Raw genomic sequence first — 26,530 nt, 5'->3', positions numbered from 1 at the left:
GGACCGGTCCATTAGATAAAGGATTACTGTACTACCCTCTGTCGGACCGGTCCATTAGATAAAGGATTACCCTCTGTCGGACCGGTCCATTAGAGAAAGGATTACTGTACTACCCTCTGTCAGACCGGTCCATTAGAGAAAGGATTACTGTACTACCCTCTGTCAGACCGGTCCATTAGATAAAGGATTACTGTACTACCCTCTGTCGGACCGGTCCATTAGATAAAGGATTACTGTACTACCCTCTGTCGGACCGGTCCATTAGATAAAGGATTACTGTACTACCCTCTGTCGGACCGGTCCATTAGATAAAGGATTACCCTCTGTCGGACCGGTCCATTAGATAAAGGATTACTGTACTACCCTCTGTCGGACCGGTCCATTAGATAAAGGATTACCCTCTGTCGGACCGGTCCATTAGATAAAGGATTACCGTACTGCCCTCTGTCGGACCGGTCCATTAGATAAAGGATTACCCTCTGTCGGACCGGTCCATTAGATAAAGGATTACTGTACTACCCTCTGTCGGACCGGTCCATTAGATAAAGGATTACTGTACTACCCTCTGTCGGACCGGTCCATTAGATAAAGGATTACTGTACTACCCTCTGTCGGACCGGTCCATTAGATAAAGGATTACTGTACTACCCTCTGTCGGACCGGTCCATTAGATAAAGGATTACTGTACTACCCTCTGTCGGACCGGTCCATTAGATAAAGGATTACTGTACTACCCTCTGTCGGACCGGTCCATTAGATAAAGGATTACTGTACTACCCTCTGTCGGACCGGTCTATTAGATAGAGGGTAGTACAGTAATCCTTTATCGGACCGGTCCATTAGAGAAAGGATTACTGTACTACCCTCTGTCGGACCGGTCCATTAGATAAAGGATTACTGTACTACCCTCTGTCGGACCGGTCCATTAGATAAAGGATTACTGTACTACCCTCTATCGGACCGGTCCATTAGATAAAGGATTACTGTACTACCCTCTGTCGGACCGGTCCATTAGATAAAGTATTACTGAAACCACTGAGCTAGACTCCACAAGGCTTACAACACTAGTGTGACCACCACTAAGCTGGTAACAAGGTCCCGTTCCAACCCTCAGCTTAACCTCTGGTTCCTTGTTTCGTCTCTTAACCTTCTGCGTGCTTTACGGTTGACATTCGAACTTGATTGACTAGTTTGCCCATGAATTAAAAGGACTGTGCACTGCAGCATATGAAGCTTATTCAAGGGAAAGCACTCGAAGTGGTGAAATGTTAGTTTTACTTTTTGTTTTGGATTCAACACCACCCTGATTTGAGCGTGATCGCTTGTTTTGGTGGAATATATAGCCTGTTATTGAGATGTCGAGTTGTGTAACATTGAGTACTAATGATGTTTGAGCTGAGTGAACACATCAACGTGATGACTATTTGGATAAGGCTTAAGGTCGATGGCTGTTTTGACAGGTGAACATTTTTTGCTTTTTGGGTCACTCACTCACTACATTTTATCAGAAGATGTCTACAAGTTGCATTTGCTTCTCAGAGGTTTGTGTGATATAGAGCTGGGTTTCGTCTCTGATGAGATGTTACCCAAGCCTGAGCATCAGAACCTGCGCTCTGTTTTACAAGCCTGAGCAACAGAACCTACGCTCTGTTTTACAAGCCTGAGCATCAGAACCTGCGCTCTGTTTTACAAGCCTGAGCATCAGAACCTGCGCTCTGTTTTACAAGCCTGAGCAACAGAACCTACGCTCTGTTTTACAAGCCTGAGCATCAGAACCTGCGCTCTGTTTTACAAGCCTGAGCAACAGAACCTGCGCTCTGTTTTACAAGCCTGAGCATCAGAACCTGCGCTCTGTTTTACAAGCCTGAGCATCAGAACCTGCGCTCTGTTTTACAAGCCTGAGCAACAGAACCTACGCTCTGTTTTACAAGCCTGAGCATCAGAACCTGCGCTCTGTTTTACAAGCCTGAGCATCAGAACCTGCGCTCTGTTTTACAAGCCTGAGCATCAGAACCTGCGCTCTGTTTTACAAGCCTGAGCAACAGAACCTACGCTCTGTTTTACAAGCCTGAGCATCAGAACCTGCGCTCTGTTTTACAAGCCTGAGCAACAGAACCTACGCTCTGTTTTACAAGCCTGAGCATCAGAACCTGCGCTCTGTTTTACAAGCCTGAGCATCAGAACCTGCGCTCTGTTTTACAAGCCTGAGCATCAGAACCTACGCTCTGTTTTACAAGCCTGAGCATCAGAACCTGCGCTCTGTTTTACAAGCCTGAGCATCAGAACCTACGCTCTGTTTTACAAGCCTGAGCAACAGAACCTACGCTCTGTTTTACAAGCCTGAGCAACAGAACCTACGCTTTGTTTTACAAGCCTGAGCAACAGAACCTACGCTCTGTTTTACAAGCCTGAGCATCAGAACCTACGCTCTGTTTTACAAGCCTGAGCATCAGAACCTGCGCTCTGTTTTACAAGCCTGAGCATCAGAAGCTGCGCTCTGTTTTACAAGCCTGAGCATCAGAACCTACGCTCTGTTTTACAAGCCTGAGCAACAGAACCTACGCTCTGTTTTACAAGCCTGAGCATCAGAACCTGCGCTCTGTTTTACAAGCCTGAGCATCAGAACCTACGCTCTGTTTTACAAGCCTGAGCATCAGAACCTACGCTCTGTTTTACAAGCCTGAGCAACAGAACCTACGCTCTGTTTTACAAGCCTGAGCATCAGAACCTGCGCTCTGTTTTACAAGCCTGAGCATCAGAACCTACGCTCTGTTTTACAAGCCTGAGCAACAGAACCTACGCTCTGTTTTACAAGCCTGAGCAACAGAACCTACGCTCTGTTTTACAAGCCTGAGCAACAGAACCTACGCTCTGTTTTACAAGCCTGAGCAACAGAACCTACGCTCTGTTTTACAAGCCTGAGCATCAGAACCTACGCTCTGTTTTTACAAGCCTGAGCATCAGAACCTACGCTCTGTTTTTACAAGCCTGAGCATCAGAACCTGCGCTCTGTTTTACAAGCCTGAGCATCAGAACCTACGCTCTGTTTTTACAAGCCTGAGCATCAGAACCTACGCTCTGTTTTTACAAGCCTGAGCATCAGAACCTACGCTCTGTTTTACAAGCCTGAGCATCAGAACCTACGCTCTGTTTTTACAAGCCTGAGCATCAGAACCTACGCTCTGTTTTTACAAGCCTGAGCATCAGAACCTACGCTCTGTTTTACAAGCCTGAGCATCAGAACCTACGCTCTGTTTTACAAGCCTGAGCATCAGAACCTACGCTCTGTTTTTACAAGCCTGAGCATCAGAACCTACGCTCTGTTTTACAAGCCTGAGCATCAGAACCTACGCTCTGTTTTTACAAGCCTGAGCATCAGAACCTGCGCTCTGTTTTTACAAGCCTCAATAGACTGATGGAAACGCCTTTAGGTGCTCTGCCAGGTTTGCACAACAACAGCCGTTTCCAAATCCCTTATCCAGTCAGTCCCAGTAATTGGCTTGACTGTTTTCATACACTCTCATACACAAATGCTGCCCTCATTGAGGGGCGGACTGGGACCAGAAATCTGCCCTGGCATTTCTAACACGCAGGAACAATTTTTTTTGCCCTCAAGGCCCCCACACCGGCCCCATTTTATTAACCAGATAATGATCATTTTGCACAAAAAACAACAACAACAAGTTAGACTGGCCCACTGGGCTAAAAATGGACTAGCACATCTAGCAGTTGTCTGAAATGCCAGATGGCCAGTCCGCCCCTGCCCTCAGTCCTCGCCCATTCAGTTTAAGGGCTGGGGAGAAAAAGGCGGTTATTTGTAAATTATAGTTTTAAATAGTGTGCTGCTTTCTTTGACGCCCTATGATAATTACTGCTTTTGTTATCGTTTCTCATTTAGAAAACTGTCAGACTCTGACATAATGCTTACATTTGCTTTAAAAAAAAAAAAAAAAAATCCTGGTTTGAAAAGCCAGTTTTAGGCGTAGCCCATTTTAGGTTTACTGTTAGTTTGGGTGCTGTCGTCCTGCACTCTGGCGCCCCCATCCACAGTGTGGCTGGATGTGGCAGTGCAGCATGTATGACACACTGGAGGGCAGGGCCCAGTGGTTTTATATGCTGGTTAATTTCATAAGAACAGTATTTAGCCTACACTATACTTTACACTATTGATGTTTTGGGGAACATCTTCAAACTCAACAAACTGGTCAAGAACAGCTGTATTTACTCTAGACTGAAAACCTGTAGTTTGTAGCATAGTTGACTGGACTGTGTTCTAGATTGTTCTCTAAATCAGAACCTCATGCCTCTTCTCTGCACACTGCGCTTTATTCTGATCCTGTTGCTTCACTCTCTTCTCCATGACCTTTCACCTCTATTAGTCCTAACCCCAGTAGTGTTGTTCGTCACAGCATTATCAAATAAAAAATCCTGCCAGAAGGTGTGTTTTGGTTTTGATTTTACTCTATGGACAGTCAAGTCCAGAGTCTCCCGATTTATGCTACTATTGCTGTCTAATAGTGCCCTCTTCTGGAAGTTAATGTTACCACACACGGCACTGAAATGGCCACACGGCACTGAAATAGCCACACGGCACTGAAATGGCCACACGGCACTGAAATAGCCACACGGCACTGAAATAGCCACACGGCACTGAAATGGCCACACGGCACTGAAATGGCCACACGGCACTGAAATGGCCACACGGCACTGAAATAGCCACACGGCACTGAAATGGCCATCCTTAATTTTCTTCTTCAATACTATGTTTCCAAATGGCTCTGTTTCTCTATTTTGTTACTCTCTCCTCTCAACTTTTGACTTTCTACTGGTTTATTTCTCTGTTTCCTGTTTCCTACTCTCCTAAAGTGAGCCCTTACTTTCTTCTTCTCTCTTTCTTCTCTGGTTCCTGTCTGCAGTCTGCTTAAAGCCCGGCTACGTTCAGAGCTCCTGGAACCCCTAGCAGCAGAGCAGAGGAGACGATGCAGTACCTCCTGAGACTCTCCTCATCCTCACATTCCTCCTCCCTTCAGTTTCCTCCTCCCTCCTCCCTTCAGTTCCCTACTCCCTCCAGTTTCCTCGCCCCTAAAACCTCAGCCACAATCAGACTAGGGGCTCCTCTTTCACCTCATCTATCTCGCTCCCTCTCCCTCTTTCTGGACTCTTTCTAATAATCTCTCTCCTCCCTCCCTCTATTTCTACCTCTCTCTCGCTTTCTCCCCCTCCCTCCCGCTCTCCTCGGTCTCTGGGTTCCTGCTCTGAGATTGTGCCGCTATTGAAACTCTCACATTCTCTAAACAGAGTTAAATAAACAGATAAACAGTCTGTTGGTGCTTCATGTTCATGAAATAAAACGTTTTTTTTTTTCTCCTATTCATTACTTACGTAACACATAATATGTTACAACTTTTAGTCTGTCTGGCGAGTACTCTGCATACCAGTCTACTGATAAGATGCTGTCACATTCAAAAGTCAGATATTAAGATGTTTTTGCATGTCAGATTTCTTTTTTTTACATTTTTAAATAATAAACTTTGTAGCTGTGTGTGGCAACACCAGTCTCAAACAGCAGAGGGCGCTTGAGTTATTCAAAATTCAGTTTGTTTCATTAAAATTGTTTTACATTGAGAGTCATTTAGCAGTCGCTCTTATCCAGAGCCACTTAGTGCATACAGTTACATACTTTTTTTCTCTTTTCATACTGGTCCCACTGCGGGAATTGAACCCACAACCCTGGTGTTGCAACCACCATGCTCTACCGCCTGTGTCACACGGGACCCCTATGGTCAGCGATTAAGCTATACAACACATAGCCTACATCCTTTGTTTAAAGCACCATTCATGTCTTTGTTGCTTTTTAAGTTTGTGTTGTTTATGGTAAAAAAAATAAAAAAATGAAGTTAGTAATTGAGTTATGGACAGAGACACAGTTCTACTTGTATTGCAATCAGAACACATTGCATAGTATCCGCCTCTCGGCTGACCTCTCCTCCTATTGGCTGGGGCTGGTCAGGAACCAAGCACTAGTGTTTTTCTACAAGACGTCACGTGTCTATTGATTGAGCTTGTTGTTTTGTCTTTGGAGCTGGACTCAAACCTAACAGTGTTTTCCCCGTCACACTCTATTGTCCATATAATGACTATTTTTTAACCAGAGCCCTGTGGCAGTCCTAGGTAGAGCCCTGTGGCAGTCCTAGGTAGAGCCCTGTGGCAGTCCTAGGTAGAGCCCTGTGGCAGTCCTAGGTAGAGCCCTGTGGCAGTCCTAGGTAGAGCCCTGTGGCAGTCCTAGGTAGAGCCCTGTGGCAGTCCTAGGTAGAGCCCTGTGGCAGTCCTAGGTAGAGCCCTGTGGCAGTCCTAGGTAGAGCCCTGTGGCAGTCCTAGGTAGAGCCCTGTGGCAGTCCTAGGTAGAGCCCTGTGGCAGTCCTAGGTAGAATATCATGAATATCATGCCATGTTGTATAAAGTCACTGCCGGACAGTTTGTTTGTTTGTTTTTTTTTTCTTTAAATTTTCTGAAAGATATTTAGGATTAACAGATACATGACAAACATATGCCTTTATGTACAGAGAGCAGATTCTATGGAGAACTTTCTATTGACTGTTTGAAACAGATTGTTTTTGATACATGGGCTGTTGCAGTTGGGTCTGTCAGAACTCAATAAATGTATTTTCTGCTTTGATTTCCCTTGTCATTTTTCCTCTTACATCTCCACATCTGCAAAAACAAGGAGCCCTCAGCTCAAGCACATGATTCCACTAGAGGCTCTATTCAATCAGATCAGCTTTATCCGACATTCTGACGGTGTCGCCGGTGGAACTGCGTTAAGAGCTGTCGAATCCACAAGCGCCTCCTGGCGTTATACCTAAAGCGGACATTGCCATTGGCTGCACGGAATTGCAGTAACAGAAATCCCATGCAGCCATGTTTATAAATTGGAACACAGGAATGTGAGATGTCACCTCCGTTAGGATGATAGATGTAATCTACTCCTCCATTAGGATGATAGATGATAGATGTAATCTACTCCTCCATTAGGATGATAGATGTAATCTACTCCTCCATTAGGATGATAGATGTCATCTCATTAGGATGATAGATGTAATCTACTCCTCCATTAGGATGATAGATGATAGATGTAATCTACTCCTCCATTAGGATGATAGATGATAGATGTAATCTACTCCTCCATTAGGATGATAGATGATAGATGTAATCTACTCCTCCATTAGGATGATAGATGATAGATGTAATCTACTCCTCCATTAGGATGATAGATGATAGATGTAATCTACACCTCCATTAGGATGATAGATGTAATCTACTCCTCCATTAGGATGATAGATGTAATCTACTCCTCCATTAGGATGATAGATGTAATCTACTCCTCCATTAGGATGATAGATGTAATCTACTCCTCCATTAGGATGATAGATGTAATCTACTCCTCCATTAGGATGATAGATGTAATCTACTCCTCCATTAGGATGATAGATGTAATCTACTCCTCCATTAGGATGATAGATGTAATCTACTCCTCCATTAGGATGATAGATGTAATCTACTCCACCATTAGGATGATAGATGTAATCTACTCCACCATTAGGATGATAGATGATAGATGTAATCTACTCCTCCATTAGGATGATAGATGTAATCTACTCCTCCATTAGGATGATAGATGTAATCTACTCCACCATTAGGATGATAGATGTAATCTACTCCTCCATTAGGATGATAGATGTAATCTACTCCATTAGGATGATAGATGATAGATGTAATCTACTCCTCCATTAGGATGATAGATGATAGATGTAATCTACTCCACCATTAGGATGATAGATGTAATCTACTCCTCCATTAGGATGATAGATGTAATCTACTCCTCCATTAGGATGATAGATGTAATCTACTCCTCCATTAGGATGATAGATGTAATCTACTCCTCCATTAGGATGATAGATGTAATCTACTCCTCCATTAGGATGATAGATGTAATCTACACCTCCATTAGGATGATAGATGTAATCTACTCCTCCATTAGGATGATAGATGTAATCTACTCCTCCATTAGGATGATAGATGTAATCTACTCCTCCATTAGGATGATAGATGTAATCTACTCCTCCATTAGGATGATAGATGTAATCTACTCCTCCATTAGGATGATAGATGTAATCTACTCCTCCATTAGGATGATAGATGTAATCTACTCCTCCATTAGGATGATAGATGTAATCTACTCCTCCATTAGGATGATAGATGTAATCTACACCTCCATTAGGATGATAGATGTAATCTACTCCTCCATTAGGATGATAGATGATAGATGTAATCTACTCCTCCATTAGGATGATAGATGTAATCTACTCCTCCATTAGGATGATAGATGATAGATGTAATCTACTCCTCCATTAGGATGATAGATGTAATCTACTCCTCCATTAGGATGATAGATGTAATCTACTCCTCCATTAGGATGATAGATGTAATCTACTCCTCCATTAGGATGATAGATGTAATCTACTCCTCCATTAGGATGATAGATGTAATCTACTCCTCCATTAGGATGATAGATGTAATCTACTCCACCATTAGGATGATAGATGTAATCTACACCTCCATTAGGATGATAGATGTAATCTACTCCTCCATTAGGATGATAGATGTAATCTACTCCTCCATTAGGATGATAGATGTAATCTACTCCTCCATTAGGATGATAGATGTAATCTACTCCTCCATTAGGATGATAGATGTAATCTACACCTCCATTAGGATGATAGATGTAATCTACTCCTCCATTAGGATGATAGATGATAGATGTAATCTACTCCTCCATTAGGATGATAGATGTAATCTACACCTCCATTAGGATGATAGATGTAATCTACACCTCCATTAGGATGATAGATGTAATCTACACCTCCATTAGGATGATAGATGTAATCTACACCTCCATTAGGATGATAGATGATAGATGTAATCTACACCTCCATTAGGATGATAGATGTAATCTACTCCTCCATTAGGATGATAGATGTAATCTACTCCTCCATTAGGATGATAGATGTAATCTACACCTCCATTAGGATGATAGATGTAATCTACTCCTCCATTAGGATGATAGATGTAATCTACACCTCCATTAGGATGATAGATGTAATCTACACCTCCATTAGGATGATAGATGTAATCTACTCCTCCATTAGGATGATAGATGATAGATGTAATCTACTCCTCCATTAGGATGATAGATGTAATCTACTCCTCCATTAGGATGATAGATGTAATCTACTCCTCCATTAGGATGATAGATGATAGATGTAATCTACTCCTCCATTAGGATGATAGATGATAGATGTAATCTACTCCTCCATTAGGATGATAGATGTAATCTACTCCTCCATTAGGATGATAGATGATAGATGTAATCTACTCCTCCATTAGGATGATAGATGTAATCTACTCCTCCATTAGGATGATAGATGATAGATGTAATCTACTCCTCTATTAGGATGATAGATGTAATCTACTCCTCCATTAGGATGATAGATGATAGATGTAATCTACTCCTCCATTAGGATGATAGATGTAATCTACTCCTCCATTAGGATGATAGATGTAATCTACACCTCCATTAGGATGATAGATGTAATCTACTCCTCCATTAGGATGATAGATGTAATCTACTCCTCCATTAGGATGATAGATGTAATCTACTCCTCCATTAGGATGATAGATGATAGATGTAATCTACTCCTCCATTAGGATGATAGATGTAATCTACTCCTCCATTAGGATGATAGATGTAATCTACTCCTCCATTAGGATGATAGATGATAGATGTAATCTACTCCTCCATTAGGATGATAGATGTAATCTACTCCTCCATTAGGATGATAGATGTAATCTACTCCTCCATTAGGATGATAGATGTAATCTACTCCTCCATTAGGATGATAGATGTAATCTACTCCTCCATTAGGATGATAGATGTAATCTACACCTCCATTAGGATGATAGATGTAATCTACTCCTCCATTAGGATGATAGATGTAATCTACTCCTCCATTAGGATGATAGATGATAGATGTAATCTACACCTCCATTAGGATGATAGATGTAATCTACTCCTCCATTAGGATGATAGATGATAGATGTAATCTACTCCTCCATTAGGATGATAGATGTAATCTACTCCTCCATTAGGATGATAGATGATAGATGTAATCTACACCTCCATTAGGATGATAGATGTAATCTGCTCCTCCATTAGGATGATAGATGTAATCTATTCCTCCATTAGGATGATAGATGTAATCTACTCCTCCATTAGGATGATAGATGATAGATGTAATCTACTCCTCCATTAGGATGATAGATGTTATCTACTCCTCCATTAGGATGATAGATGTAATCTACTCCTCCATTAGGATGATAGATGTTATCTACTCCTCCATTAGGATGATAGATGTTATCTACTCCTCCATTAGGATGATAGATGTAATCTACTCCTCCATTAGGATGATAGATGTAATCTACACCTCCATTAGGATGATAGATGTAATCTACTCCTCCATTAGGATGATAGATGATAGATGTAATCTACACCTCCATTAGGATGATAGATGTAATCTACTCCTCCATTAGGATGATAGATGTAATCTACTCCTCCATTAGGATGATAGATGTAATCTACTCCTCCATTAGGATGATAGATGATAGATGTAATCTACTCCTCCATTAGGATGATAGATGTAATCTACTCCTCCATTAGGATGATAGATGATAGATGTAATCTACTCCTCCATTAGGATGATAGATGTAATCTACTCCTCCATTAGGATGATAGATGATAGATGTAATCTACTCCTCCATTAGGATGATAGATGTAATCTACTCCTCCATTAGGATGATAGATGTAATCTACTCCTCCATTAGGATGATAGATGTAATCTACTCCTCCATTAGGATGATAGATAATAGATGTAATCTACTCCTCCATTAGGATGATAGATGTAATCTACTCCTCCATTAGGATGATAGATGTAATCTACTCCTCCATTAGGATGATAGATGATAGATGTAATCTACTCCTCCATTAGGATGATAGATGTAATCTACTCCTCCATTAGGATGATAGATGATAGATGTAATCTACTCCTCCATTAGGATGATAGATGTAATCTACTCCTCCATTAGGATGATAGATGTAATCTACTCCTCCATTAGGATGATAGATAATAGATGTAATCTACTCCTCCATTAGGATGATAGATGTAATCTACTCCTCCATTAGGATGATAGATGTAATCTACTCCTCCATTAGGATGATAGATGTAATCTACTCCTCCATTAGGATGATAGATGTAATCTACTCCTCCATTAGGATGATAGATGTAATCTACTCCTCCATTAGGATGATAGATGTAATCTACTCCTCCATTAGGATGATAGATGATAGATGTAATCTACTCCTCCATTAGGATGATAGATGTAATCTACTCCTCCATTAGGATGATAGATGTAATCTACACCTCCATTAGGATGATAGATGTAATCTACTCCTCCATTAGGATGATAGATGTAATCTACACCTCCATTAGGATGATAGATGTAATCTACTCCTCCATTAGGATGATAGATGATAGATGTAATCTACTCCTCCATTAGGATGATAGATGTAATCTACTCCTCCATTAGGATGATAGATGTAATCTACTCCTCCATTAGGATGATAGATGTAATCTACTCCTCCATTAGGATGATAGATGTAATCTACTCCTCCATTAGGATGATAGATGTAATCTACTCCTCCATTAGGATGATAGATGTAATCTACTCCTCCATTAGGATGATAGATGTAATCTACTGCTCCATTAGGATGATAGATGTAATCTACTCCTCCATTAGGATGATAGATGATAGATGTAATCTACTCCTCCATTAGGATGATAGATGATAGATGTAATCTACTCCTCCATTAGGATGATAGATGTAATCTACTCCTCCATTAGGATGATAGATGTAATCTACTCCTCCATTAGGATGATAGATGTAATCTACACCTCCATTAGGATGATAGATGTAATCTACTCCTCCATTAGGATGATAGATGTAATCTACTCCTCCATTAGGATGATAGATGTAATCTACTCCACCATTAGGATGATAGATGTAATCTACTCCTCCATTAGGATGATAGATGTAATCTACTCCTCCATTAGGATGATAGATGTAATCTACACCTCCATTAGGATGATAGATGTAATCTACTCCTCCATTAGGATGATAGATGTAATCTACTCCTCCATTAGGATGATAGATGTAATCTACTCCTCCATTAGGATGATAGATGATAGATGTAATCTACTCCTCCATTAGGATGATAGATGTAATCTACTCCTCCATTAGGATGATAGATGATAGATGTAATCTACTCCTCCATTAGGATGATAGATGTAATCTACTCCTCCATTAGGATGATAGATGATAGATGTAATCTACTCCTCCATTAGGATGATAGATGTAATCTACTCCTCCATTAGGATGATAGATGTAATCTACTCCTACATTAGGATGATAGATGTAATCTACTCCTACATTAGGATGACAGATGTAATCTACTCCTCCATTAGGATGACAGATGTAATCTACTCCTCCATTAGGATGATAGATGATAGATGTAATCTACTCCTCCATTAGGATGATAGATGTAATCTACTCCTCCATTAGGATGATAGATGTAATCTACTCCTCCATTAGGATGATAGATGTAATCTACTCCTCCATTAGGATGATAGATGATAGATGTAATCTACTCCTCCATTAGGATGATAGATGTAATCTACTCCTCCATTCGGATGATAGATGATAGATGTAATCTACTGCTCCATTAGGATGATAGATGTAATCTACTCCTCCATTAGGATGATAGATGTAATCTACTCCTCCATTAGGATGATAGATGTCACCTCCGTTAGGATGATAGATGTAATCTACTCCTCCATTAGGATGATAGATGTAATCTACACCTCCATTAGGATGATAGATGTAATCTACTCCTCCATTAGGATGATAGATGATAGATGTAATCTACACCTCCATTAGGATGATAGATGTAATCTACTCCTCCATTAGGATGATAGATGTAATCTACACCTCCATTAGGATGATAGATGTAATCTACTCCTCCATTAGGATGATAGATGATAGATGTAATCTACTCCTCCATTAGGATGATAGATGTAATCTACTCCTCCATTAGGATGATAGATGTAATCTACTCCTCCATTAGGATGATAGATGTAATCTACTCCTCCATTAGGATGATAGATGATAGATGTAATCTACTCCTCCATTAGGATGATAGATGTAATCTACTCCTCCGTTAGGATGATAGATGATAGATGTAATCTACTCCTCCATTAGGATGATAGATGTAATCTACACCTCCATTAGGATGATAGATGTAATCTACTCCTCCATTAGGATGATAGATGATAGATGTCATCTCATTAGGATGATAGATGTAATCTACTCCTCCATTAGGATGATAGATGATAGATGTCATCTCATTAGGATGATAGATGTAATCTACTCCTCCATTAGGATGATAGATGTAATCTACTCCTCCATTAGGATGATAGATGTAATCTACTCCTCCATTAGGATGATAGATGATAGATGTAATCTACTCCTCCATTAGGATGATAGATGTAATCTACTCCTCCATTAGGATGATAGATGTAATCTACTCCTCCATTAGGATGATAGATGTAATCTACTCCTCCATTAGGATGATAGATGTAATCTACTCCTACATTAGGATGATAGATGTAATCTACACCTCCATTAGGATGATAGATGATAGATGTAATCTACTCCTCCATTAGGATGATAGATGTAATCTACTCCTCCATTAGGATGATAGATGTAATCTACACCTCCATTAGGATGATAGATGATAGATGTAATCTACTCCTACATTAGGATGATAGATGTAATCTACACCTCCATTAGGATGATAGATGATAGATGTAATCTACACCTCCATTAGGATGATAGATGTAATCTACACCTCCATTAGGATGATAGATGTAATCTACACCTCCATTAGGATGATAGATGTAATCTACACCTCCATTAGGATGATAGATGATAGATGTAATCTACTCCTCCATTAGGATGATAGATGTAATCTACTCCTCCATTAGGATGATAGATGATAGATGTAATCTACTCCTCCATTAGGATGATAGATGTAATCTACTCCTCCATTAGGATGATAGATGATAGATGTAATCTACACCTCCATTAGGATGATAGATGTAATCTACACCTCCATTAGGATGATAGATGTAATCTACTCCTCCATTAGGATGATAGATGTAATCTACACCTCCATTAGGATGATAGATGATAGATGTAATCTACTCCTCCATTAGGATGATAGATGATAGATGTAATCTACTCCTCCATTAGGATGATAGATGTAATCTACTCCTCCATTAGGATGATAGATGTAATCTACTCCTACATTAGGATGATAGATGATAGATGTCATCTCATTAGGATGATAGATGTAATCTACTCCTCCATTAGGATGATAGATGTAATCTACACCTCCATTAGGATGATAGATGTAATCTACACCTCCATTAGGATGATAGATGTAATCTACTCCTCCATTAGGATGATAGATGTAATCTACACCTCCATTAGGATGATAGATGTAATCTACTCCTCCATTAGGATGATAGATGTAATCTACACCTCCATTAGGATGATAGATGATAGATGTAATCTACTCCTCCATTAGGATGATAGATGTAATCTACACCTCCATTAGGATGATAGATGATAGATGTAATCTACTCCTCCATTAGGATGATAGATGATAGATGTAATCTACTCCTCCATTAGGATGATAGATGTAATCTACTCCTCCATTAGGATGATAGATGATAGATGTAATCTACACCTCCATTAGGATGATAGATGTAATCTACTCCTCCATTAGGATGATAGATGATAGATGATAGATGTAATCTACTCCTCCATTAGGATGATAGATGTAATCTACACCTCCATTAGGATGATAGATGATAGATGTAATCTACTCCTCCATTAGGATGATAGATGTAATCTACACCTCCATTAGGATGATAGATGATAGATGTAATCTACTCCTCCATTAGGATGATAGATGATAGATGTAATCTACTCCTCCATTAGGATGATAGATGTAATCTACTCCTCCATTAGGATGATAGATGATAGATGTAATCTACACCTCCATTAGGATGATAGATGTAATCTACTCCTCCATTAGGATGATAGATGTAATCTACACCTCCATTAGGATGATAGATGTAATCTACACCTCCATTAGGATGATAGATGTAATCTACTCCTACATTAGGATGATAGATGATAGATGTCATCTCATTAGGATGATAGATGTAATCTACTCCTCCATTAGGATGATGGATGATGTTTAATCTGAGCTTCATTATTAGTATATGGTCTTGAAGGAGAGTGGGGCGGCCGTGGCTTCGTGACAATCGCAAGAGCAGCTGCTCACCGATTTGACAGCTCCAATACCAAAACGTCTGCTATCGACGGTTAACGCTGATCTGATTTGAACCTATACACATACTGTTAGATGACGCATACACTTTATAGTCATAGAGAGATGCTTTGAGTTTCTGTGGCGTGCTTCAATTTAATCATTTGCGATAATGTTGAAAACACCATTGGCGTGCAAGAGATTCATATTTGAGAATAACATTAGCTACACAATCTGTCAAAAATGATTACCTAACCTCATCAATGTTAACTATACTGAACAGTAAAACTTACATGTTGTTTACCACTGTATGTAACTAACAGGCAGGTTAACCCTTTGTCGTTAAAGATGGGATCTCTGGGGCGATGAGAGTAACGGCCTGTACCCTCCTCTCTCCTGCCCCAGGAGCGCCATGGCCCCCCAGCCCCAGTATGGCTCCAGCTCCCCTCCCCCCCCCCACGGCAAGGTCAACAAGCTGCCCTCCGTCAGCCAACTCATCAACCCCCAGCAACGCAACACCCTCACCCCCTCCTCCATGGTCCAAGGCCTGACTGACAGTAAGTGTGTGCCTTACCCCTTTGTATAGAGAGATTCTGCTCCCCCTGTCTGGCTTGATCTGTCTAGGCCCCTGTCCCGTCTAGGCCCCTGTCCCGTCTAGGCCCCTGTCCCGTCTAGGCCCCTGTCCCGTCTAGGCCCCTGTCCCGTCTAGGCCCCTGTCCTCCCTCCCTCCACTACCCCTGCTTGTTTTTCTCCCAGTCTTTGTGTCTGGGTCCTTGTCATAACTCCCCTGTCCCGCCAACTCCAGTACCACGTCCCCTCTGGGCCGATCGTGTGACACGCGTCAGGGAGGAGAACGGTATCAGGCTGGGCACAAGTGGCGCTGGGGAGGGGTGTGTAGGTTGCCACTGTACAATTCTCAGCCCCCTGTCAGAACGCTTCCTGCTCTGGGTCAATGGGGCGGCAGCGTAGCCTAGCGGTAAGAGTGTTGGACTAGTAACCGAAAAGTTGTATTGTTGTCGAGATGCCGCCCCCCCCCCCCCCCCCCCCCCGCGTCTATCTTATGTAGATAATACACAAATCTCAGAGAACGTTAAGAGTTCTTACATTTGTCCAGCCTCATCCCTTAGGGCTGAAAAGACAGATTGTGGCTTTAAAGAGTACTGCTCACAGAAGCTTGTTTTCTGGAGTGACACTATGATGCTCACTGCCCCTAATCTACATAAATATGGTAACCATGGTGCTGGAGATACATTTGACATTTTAAAAACGTCAAATTGCCCCCTTTAAGAGTCACTCACACTAGTCTATGTGACTCTGATGATTGGCCACATTGGCTAACAGTAGATTGCTTCCTTTTATAGAGATAAAACGATGATCTCTATGGTTTCTCTAGTGACTCCGATGATGGGCCACATGGCTATGAATGCTGACATGTCGGCCCTGAGCCCCGCACACATCCTGCAGCCCCAGTTACCCATGGTGCCCAGCTCCCACTGCACCCCACCGCCTCCCTACCCCATGGACAGCAGCATCTCCAGGTACCTAGCTAAACAACCACCAGTGGAGGCTGGTGAAGGAAGGACAACTCATAGTAATGGCTTATAGTATCCATCTTTGTTTGATAATGTTCCATTCATTCCATTACTATGAGTCCGTCCTCCGATTTAAAGTGGCACCAGCCACCACTGATAACCACCCATCTGTTGATGCTCTTGGACAGTTGTGGGCACTATAAAGTCAGGACGAGACGCAATATTGACAGAACAATTTCAACGCGGCTCTAAAGCGTCTCCTAGCGATAGTTTGTCACCAAAACCGTTCTAACATGGTTCTAAATAAATGGAGTGTCTGCACCTGCTCTCTGAATTGTTGAACGTTCTTGTCTAACACAGTTATTACAAGAATGCTAAGGTGCTATTTTCACTACTAACCTGTTTTTCCTTCTCTGTGTCCCAGCTTTCTTCTGCGGCTGGGCTGCGCAGCCTGCCTGGACTGTTTCACAGCACAGGGCCTGACCAACATCTACCAGATCGAGAACTATAACTTGGAGGTGAGGCCTTGCCTGTCGCACGCACCGCACCTGTGTGGTTAAACTCAGAGAGAAGGGTCAGCTGGCTTCAAGAGGCCTGAGCCTTCGTGTAAGGCAAGAAAAAAAAACATTTATGAAAAAGGAACGTTTTATCTGCAGTCATCTTGTCTATTTTTTGTATGCAATCAGAACTACTCATTTTTTGGGGGGGGCTGCCTGGCGCTGAGCCTAGCCTGAGAGCATTGTCTTCTGGGAGATGGTGTCCTTCTAACACGTCAGCGTTGCCATGAACTATCATTGCAGACGGATTTATCGCGCTATCTGACGTAAGACAATGGTCTTTTTGGGCTGCCTGCTGGGGCCCCTGGGCCTAGCCTGAGAGAGAAGACTAAACAAGGCTAAAGAGACTAACCCCCAGTGTGTGATGTCGTCCCCGTCCACAGGACCTGTCCCGGCTGAAGATCCCGCAGGAGTTCCAGCACGTCATCTGGAAGGGCATCATGGAGCACCGGCAGAGCATGGAGTTCTCCCCTCCTCCCCACATCCTACGTACCTCCAGCGGAGCCTCCACCGTCAGCGTAGGGTCCTCCGAGGCCCGCGGCGAGCGGGTCATCGACGCCGTGCGCTTCACCCTGCGCCAGACCATCTCCTTCCCTCCGCGTGACAACTGGTCCGACTTCTCCTTCGACCTGGACTCCCGACGCAACAAGCAGCAACGCATCAAGGAAGAGGGGGAATAGGAAAAAACTCTCACTCTGGATGGAATTTCAATCTAAGGTGCACTGTTGACAAGCGCACTGCACCAATGGGTCTGTAAAAAGGCCATTTCCCTGACGTTCAGAGATCCCTTTTACAGTAAACGCTGTGGATGTCGGCTCAAGCGCACATTATCATTAAAAGTCGAGTGCAGTACGCTTGTCGGCAATGGGCCTTGGATTGAAGCCCCGCCTCTGTCCGTCATACACCTGTTGAAGCCCCGCCTCTGTCCGTCATACACCTGTTGAATCCCTTTCTCTGTGCCCTTCTGATGTCATACACCTGTTGACCAACCACACTCCCGTATCACGGTACAGAACTAGAAAATCTCTGCTTCAAAAGTTCTCTGGGTCCGTTTTCCTCAAAAGCATCTTAATAAGGCTAAGTTCATTGTTAGAACCCTCGTTTTGGAGCAGAACCAAAAAAAAACATTGTTGGAAGTTGTTTACCGACCCGCCTCAGACCAGCTAAGTCCGTCGTCATAAGACTCGAGTTACATCGCGAAGCGGGAAAACCGGACCCTGGTCCTTAGTTCAGATATCCTAAATAGCAAATAAAAATGCACTTATTTTATTTTATTGAAAAGCCAGCTAGAGGATGAGACAAATTGTGTTTTTAGAAAAGATACATTTCATAATTGATTTTTTTTTTTTCATCAAATTTCTTGAGACAAAGCTCTTAAATGCTTTTGTGATTTGCTTTGATATTGGTTTTAATACGTTTTATAATCCATTCCAATGTTAAAGCATGACTTGAGAGGAAACCTTTTGGGGGATTTGTTGTTGTTGTTGTTGTTGTTGTTGGGCCATAGAAGGTGTATGACCAGGATTCAATCCAAAGTGCGTTAGACAGATGAGAGCTTCAAAATAAAGATAGAAAAATGTAGCTGCTTCTGTCCTGCTGTTGACCCACTTAGCAAACATCTGTCAACTGCTACCATTTCATAAATAATAATAATATACAATTATAAATGCACAAATATGGCAAAATGCAAGATACTCATTGGACAGTTTATTAGGTACACCTATTTAGTACCGGGTCAGAACCCCTTTGCCTCCAGAACAGCCTGAATTCTTCGGGAAATTGATTATACAAGGTGTAGTGTTCAAACAGTTGCTCAATTGGTATCAAGAGACCTACACGTGTGCCAGGGACACATTCTCCATACCTTCACACCACCAGCCTGTACTGGCGGCGATGGGTTCACGCCAAATCCATCCGTGACAAGGACCAACGAGTTGTGCGTTCCGCACACCACTGTTGTACTGCGTCGTTAATTGTCTGTTAGCCTGCACGATTCTTGTCGTTCTCCTTCGACCTCTCATTTCGTCCACAGGTCTGCCGCTGACTGTATGTTTTGTTGCACCATTCTCGTTAAAGCCTAGATACTGTAATGCACGAAACACCCAGGAGGTCGGACATTTCTGACATACTGGAAGTGGCGCGCCTGGCACCAAAGATCATACCATGCTCAGTCACAACGAGCGACCTAACGTTCAATCGAACAGTACATGACTGCCTCAATGCCCGTCTGCCTGCTTTTATATACCGAGCCACAGCCACGTTACTCACCGTCTGTAGGAGCGAACCATTTTCGTGAACGGGGTGCTGTACCTAACAAACTGGCCACTGAGTACATTCATCAATATAACACTTCAGCTCCGCGATAAGCTTCCTGTTGCTTTGCCAATGTGACATTCTACCAGCTACAGTGTATAGAGAGCCGAGGGGGGAAATTATTCTATTTTCACCTACTCTGCCATATTAACCGATTATGCGTAAATACAACAGCTTTGGTCCAATTAAATGTTACATTGTTGCTAGTGGTTGTACCAAACAAACCTCTATATACACGTTGCTTTAGTTTACATTGTGAACCTAGCTAGCCAATATAGCTAGTAGTAGTAGCTTCTTGACTTAGTAAAATAATCAGTGGTGTGTGTATATAGTCGAGGTCATATGCAACCAAATGTAACTTTTATTTTCGCATTTCAATTCACATGATCTAATGAATGCGTGGGTCAACAATTGACGCAAAGCAAGCGCAGCACGGGCAGAGAAGCAGCTTTCATTGATTTCAAAGCATTTTTCCTCAAATGCTGATGCTCAATATCGGACGCCCGATAGCTAATAGTAGCAGGGAGGTTACCAGTAGTAATCTGGTTACATTGTTTAATTTGGTTTCATTATCTAGATCGCCAGTTGTCTCATTCATTCACCGTTGCTGATCAATGACCGTTACTAGGGAAGCTAATGTTGCTGATCAAGGACCGTTACTAAGGAAGCTAGTGTTTCTATGGAGCTACCAGCTACATTAGCTTGTAGGCTAGCGAACTTTTCATACGTTTTGTGAAAACATACGTACGACCTCCGAAAACATTACTGAATTGAATATGGTGCTTCTCCACCCGCTTACCTTCAATATAAAGATATATATATATATTTATCACCGATAAATACACCGATACATGTATTTATCGGTGCTGTTGACCGATAATGGCAAACTTCTCAACTGCCGTAGTGCAAAGGCCACCAGAAGAAGTAACCTCACATAACAGGCGAGTGGAGGCCTCTAGTGGTCATATTGGTACTTTACCAAATACTGTTAAATACGGGCCAAAAAATTTATAAATACTCATTACAGTTCGGCTCAAGCCTAAATGACCATGAAAAGTATAATGCTCTGCTCTTTACCGCGCCTTGGGTTGAATCCCGATCTGTTGCTCTAGACTGGACTGTCATGATTGCCTGCTGTTTTTACCTGCTGGTCACAAGCCGGTCTTGATTGTATACATTTCAAGATATTTTTTACTTCGTGTCAGAGAAAAGTGTTATTATATAATTTGTTTGGTTGGATTGGTTGATTTTTTTTTTTTTTTTACCACAGAACAAGTTATTGCCTTGTATTGTGCGCCTGTGTTAACCCTTCTGCTTCCAGGATTTTCAGAAACCTGGGGATTTTGCAACCCTATTGTTAGTTAAACCATTGTGTTTATAACTCTTGGGGGAAGTTACTGGAATAGTTTTAGTTAAATCGTGTTTATAACTCTTGGGGAAATTACTGTAATTTTGCTACCCTAGTGTTGGTTAAACCATCGTGTTTATGACTGCTTACTGTATTTCTACGTGAATGAGAATGCATCATCACACAAACTTTTATCTGAAGTATTTACGTTACTCATTACGTAACTGAATTTAACAGCTCAACACGTTCATGACCCTTGAGGTGATATCAATAACGTTACAGATCTTGATATTGTCCAAAATGGCACCCTACGGTCGAAAGTAGTACACTGTATAGGGTGCAATTTGGGACGAATTTTAATTGCCTGCTTGTTCTGCCGTCTGTAACGCGATGTACAGTCTTTTGTATTTTGTGGGTCTGTTGAACATTTACTGGGCTATATTTCTCTATTATTACAAAACGATCCTTGAGATTTGTATTGTTGGATTTTTGGAACCACATTTTGTAAACTTTTTTTTTGTTGTTGTTACGGATTAACTTGATGGCCCAAACTATTGAGATCATTGTATATACATTTGTATAGAGTTCTTTTCTAAAAACTAGATGCTGTTATGTATTTTTTACAAAAAAAAAACAAAAAAAGGATTTGGCTTAGAATAGTGCATGGTTAAAAGCCATTATGGTACAAAAGGGGTTTGGGTTATTTTCTATTCATTTAAATGAATACATCGAGGTCTCACAAGTCACTGTTCTCACAAGCGGTCTGTGTAGTGTTGCCATAAACATAGTTATATAATTTCAATATTAAAAAGTGTGATAGCCACTGAATGAACATGCTATGAATGACCCCTAGTATGTCATTCTGTTGGTACATTGAAAGCAGAACCTAGGTACTGTCATCTGCTGTTCCACAATTTTTGTAAAATGAATTGTAAATATGTTGCAATGTACTTATTTTGATAAACAAAAAAATAAAATATCCCAAGTTATCAAATGCTGTTGGAGTTTGTAATATTTCATATTCATAGGGTCAGTCCCCCCCACCCCCATTAGTGACACTAAAGAGTGCAGGTGGCCTTACATTAAGCACAATAGTCATTTCTTGCCAGTACTAAGTCAGCCTGTGTACACTGTGTGGTCTTTGAGAGAAAGACAGACACGATTAACATAAGCAATAGGTTTATTATGTTTCCCCTGTGTCCAGGGGAGGTGTGGCCAGGGGAGGTGCGGCCAGGGGAGGTGCTAGTTGAGTGGCCAGGGGAGGTGCGGCCAGGGGAGGTGCTAGTTGAGTGGCCAGGGGAGGTGCGGCCAGGGGAGGTGCTAGTTGAGTGGCCAGGGGAGGTGCGGCCAGGGGAGGTGCTAGTTGAGTGGCCAGGGGAGGTGCGGCCAGGGGAGGTGCTAGTTGAGTGGCCAGGGGAGGTGCGGCCAGGGGAGGTGCTAGTTGAGTGGCCAGGGGAGGTGTGGCCAGGGGAGGTGCTAGTTGAGTGGCCAGGGGAGGTGTGGCCAGGGGAGGTGCTAGTGGAGTGGCCAGGGGAGGTGCTAGTTGAGCTTCAACTAGTAAAAGAGGGGAAGAAACCTTGTGAAACCAGACTGTGAGCAGATCAGGCAGATTTTAAAACAAGGCTAGAACAAAGTTTAACGACATGGTAAATAAAAAATGGTCCTGAAGGAAAAGTAAAGTCTGGATTCTTTTATAATTTAATAAAACATCTGAGATTCATGAATACAGCAAATTGATCCAGATTAATACAGAATATTTTTAATGACTGCCACTATTTACACACAAGATTGGATTGAGCTTTAAATCAATTCAGTTCGTTCAATGTATATATATATATATATTCAGTAAAAAAAATTGTCAACGTTGTACCTTCTGTCCCACTGTAGACAGAGGGGTCTGTTCAATTGGGGAAAAACAAGGGAACAGTACCTGAATTTGTCTAATAAGAACACATTGTTTTGCATTGCAGAATGCTTTGCTACAGTGTGTCCCTACTGAACACCACCCAGGTCTCTGACAGATTCCCTGTTCCTCCACCTCAGGACAGAGTGGAATAGGCCTGTGTTCAGTCTACCTGTCACTCAACCTGTCCACCTGGGTTCTGATAGGTTAGGGATACTAGAGTCACTTCGGCTTTCCACCTGGTTCAGTGTTAGGGATACTAGTGACTATGCGAGTCATTCTTCCTGTCCACTAGGTGGTCTGTCACGTCACGCCGCCTGGTCTGTCACGTCACGCCGCCTGGTCTGTCACGTCCCGCCGCCTGGTCTGTCACGTCACGCCGCCTGGTCTGTCACGTCACGCCGCCTGGTCTGTCACGTCACGCCGCCTGGTCTGTCACGTCCCGCCGCCTGGTCTGTCACGTCCCGCCGCCTGGTCTGTCACGTCACGCCGCCTGGTCTGTCACGTCCCGCCGCCTGGTCTGTCACGTCCCGCCGCCTGGTCTGTCACGTCCCGCCGCCTGGTCTGTCACGTCCCGCCGCCTGGTCTGTCACGTCCCGCCGCCTGGTCTGTCACGTCACTCCGCCTGGTCTGTCACGTCCCGCCGCCTGGTCTGTCACGTCCCGCCGCCTGGTCTGTCACGTCCCGCCGCCTGGTCTGTCACGTCCCGCCGCCTGGTCTGTCACGTCCCGCCGCCTGGTCTGTCACGTCCCGCCGCCTGGTCTGTCACGTCCCGCCGCCTGGTCTGTCACGTCCCGCCGCCTGGTCTGTCACGTCCCGCCGCCTGGTCTGTCACGTCCCGCCGCCTGGTCTGTCACGTCCCGCCGCCTGGTCTGTCACGTCCCGCCGCCTGGTCTGTCACGTCCCGCCGCCTGGTCTGTCACGTCCCGCCGCCTGGTCTGTCACGTCCCGCCGCCTGGTCTGTCACGTCACTCCGCCTGGTCTGTCACGTCACTCCGCCTGGTCTGTCACATCACTCCGCCTGGTCTGTCACATCACTCCACCTCTGCCATGTGTACCACCTCCATGGTCTGTATAACCTCCTGCTCCTCCATCTTCACCCCCCCAGGCAGTACACTCTGCTGAGACAACACATAGTTCACCACCTGCATTATGCTCTGGTCCGACAAGGTCGCGACCCCGTCGCCCTGAACGGCCTGAACCGCTTCTACCGCCTCCACAGTCTCCTCCGTGATCAGCACCGTCTCGATCTCCTCGGCCGGCGGCGGCTGGACGGGCCGGAGCTCGGGGGGGAGATCGGACGCCAGGATGGAGACGGCGTGTTCGACCTGAGTACCCTGATTGTGAAACTGTAGAGTATCTTTCTCCAGCATGATCTTCCCCGGCAGGAGGTCGCCGTGGTACTTGGTCATGTGCTTCCGTAGGGAGCGGGCATCGATGTGGGCCTCCTGGCACTCGGGGCACACGTAAGGGCGCTCACCAGTGTGGGTACGTACGTGTCTCTTCAGAGAGCGGGCGTCGGCCCAGGCTACGCCGCACGTCAGGCACTCGAAGGGTTTGACTCCTGAGAGAAGAGTACGTGTGTTAGAAGACGGGGAAACACACAGCTCTACATTGTAATCCTACAGACTCCTTATCCTCCAGCCAGCCAATCAACGCCTGTCTGTAGGGTGAGTGTATCTAGTAACATTAGAAAGGCCTCGTTGGACCCCCCCCACCCCACGTTCCTGACATTGACGCCCGGTCAAATAAAGAAAACTAAATCAGTAGCCTCAACATCATGATAAGCACCAAGTGTGCTTGACAAATAGTGAAAATCAGCACAGATGCAATAATGGCATTATAATGAATACAAGTGTCGATATCACCAGCAGTCAAAAAATATTCCGTTGTCAGTTATTGGACGGGTGCTTACAGAATGGTGTTCGTCTTCATGAAGCGGCATCAGTTGGATCTCATTTAGCTGTTGTCAACAAACTGACATACCCTCCTAAAACTGCTTATAACTCAGCCTTTCTAGTGTTAAGGCCACATACCTATTTCCATCTTTGGATAAAAAAAACAAACAAATAAAAACATTTTCTGCTATTTAATATTTTAAAAAATTGATCTGGTTATTCTAAGCCAATCAGATGATGTCTCCATAACAGTGGTTATTCTAAGCCAATCAGATGATGTCTCCATAACAGTGGTTATTCTAAGCCAATCAGATGATGTCTCCATAACAGTGGTTATTCTAAACCAATCAGATGTTGTATTATTAAGTTGTATAAGTTCCCAATAGTGGCCAATTTCAAAGCTGCAAAGAAACAGTGTTGAGGCGTCCCTCAGATACATACTTGTTTAGTACCTTCTCAGGTGAGTGATCATACTTTATGTAAAACAAAGAGATATATGCTCATGGGCATTAATTACCATTTCTTGCCGATTGAAAATGTTTTTTTTTTTTTTTATGCTAGTGGTCGTGCCTGCTTGTCAGTCACACAGTAGCAACATCACTTAACAAGTTTCACAGCTTACATTTTTAAAATGCATTTTGTCTTATTAGTGTAAAAAGGAACATTTTATTGTTATACTCAATAGGACTAAATCACATCTATTTCAGGTGGTCTTAGACTTTGCTATTCCCTTTTTATCACCGTTCAAATTAAGGTCGGTTTACATTGAACCACATGGGGATAGTGTGTTGATATGCATAATATTAAATAAACACGGGCATAAATGTTCTGTTCAGATTTAAGTTGATTAAAACACACAAACTACAGTGATGCATCTAGCCACGGTGCCTTTACCAAGATGAGAAACCTCTGTACTGTCGTCAACACGTTTAGAGTGGACAGGTAGCGGTTGACGCAGAGCGACGGGTAGCGGTTGACGCAGAGAGAGAGCGACGGGTAGCGGTTGACGCAGAGAGAGAGCGACGGGTAGCGGTTGACGCAGAGAGAGAGCGACGGGTAGCGGTTGACGCAGAGCGACGGGTAGCGGTTGACGCAGAGAGAGAGCGACGGGTAGCGGTTGACGCAGAGAGAGAGCGACGGGTAGCGGTTGACGCAGAGAGAGAGCGACGGGTAGCAGTTGACGCAGAGAGAGAGCGACGGGTAGCGGCTGACGCAGAGAGAGAGCGACGGGTAGCGGTTGACGCAGAGAGAGAGCGACGGGTAGCGGTTGACGCAGAGCGACGGGTAGCGGTTGACGCAGAGCGACGGGTAGCGGTTGACGCAGAGCGACGGGTAGCGGTTGACGCAGAGCGACGGGTAGCGGTTGACGCAGAGAGAGAGCGACGGGTAGCGGTTGACGCAGAGAGAGAGC

The 26,530-nt window shown here is 43.3% G+C and overlaps 2 protein-coding genes across 9 annotated transcripts in view; one reads left to right on the top strand and one right to left on the bottom strand.

Moving 5' to 3' along the window:
- tp63 (tumor protein p63) overlaps window positions 1-22,314 on the top strand; it is a 125,833-nt gene extending 103,519 nt beyond the window's left edge. For 4 of the 6 annotated variants that reach the window (XM_055941130.1, XM_055941129.1, XM_055941133.1 and 1 more), the window contains 4 exons: window positions 15,917-16,125; window positions 16,962-17,106; window positions 17,525-17,618; window positions 18,041-22,314. In XM_055941130.1, the coding sequence (XP_055797105.1) occupies window positions 15,917-16,125; window positions 16,962-17,106; window positions 17,525-17,618; window positions 18,041-18,337 (745 nt within the window). In that variant the 3' untranslated portion in view covers window positions 18,338-22,314. The remainder of the gene's footprint in view (window positions 1-15,916; window positions 16,126-16,961; window positions 17,107-17,524; window positions 17,619-18,040) is intronic. The other 2 variants (XM_055941132.1, XM_055941131.1) reach the window with 1 other exon arrangement.
- A 679-nt stretch (window positions 22,315-22,993) lies between these two features.
- zbtb11 (zinc finger and BTB domain containing 11) overlaps window positions 22,994-26,530 on the bottom strand; it is a 43,590-nt gene continuing 40,053 nt past the window's right edge. For all 3 annotated transcript variants that reach the window (XM_055941128.1, XM_055941126.1, XM_055941127.1), the window contains one exon: window positions 22,994-24,785. In XM_055941128.1, coding sequence (XP_055797103.1) covers window positions 24,256-24,785 — 530 coding nt within the window. In that variant the 3' untranslated portion in view covers window positions 22,994-24,255. The remainder of the gene's footprint in view (window positions 24,786-26,530) is intronic.

The sequence above is a fragment of the Salvelinus fontinalis genome, chromosome 12, assembly GCF_029448725.1.
Source record: "Salvelinus fontinalis isolate EN_2023a chromosome 12, ASM2944872v1, whole genome shotgun sequence".
In the NCBI taxonomy this organism is placed as follows: Eukaryota; Metazoa; Chordata; class Actinopteri; order Salmoniformes; family Salmonidae; genus Salvelinus; species Salvelinus fontinalis.
The sequence above is the reverse complement of the archived record's forward strand: the minus strand, read 5'-3'. Positions and strand labels throughout refer to the sequence as shown.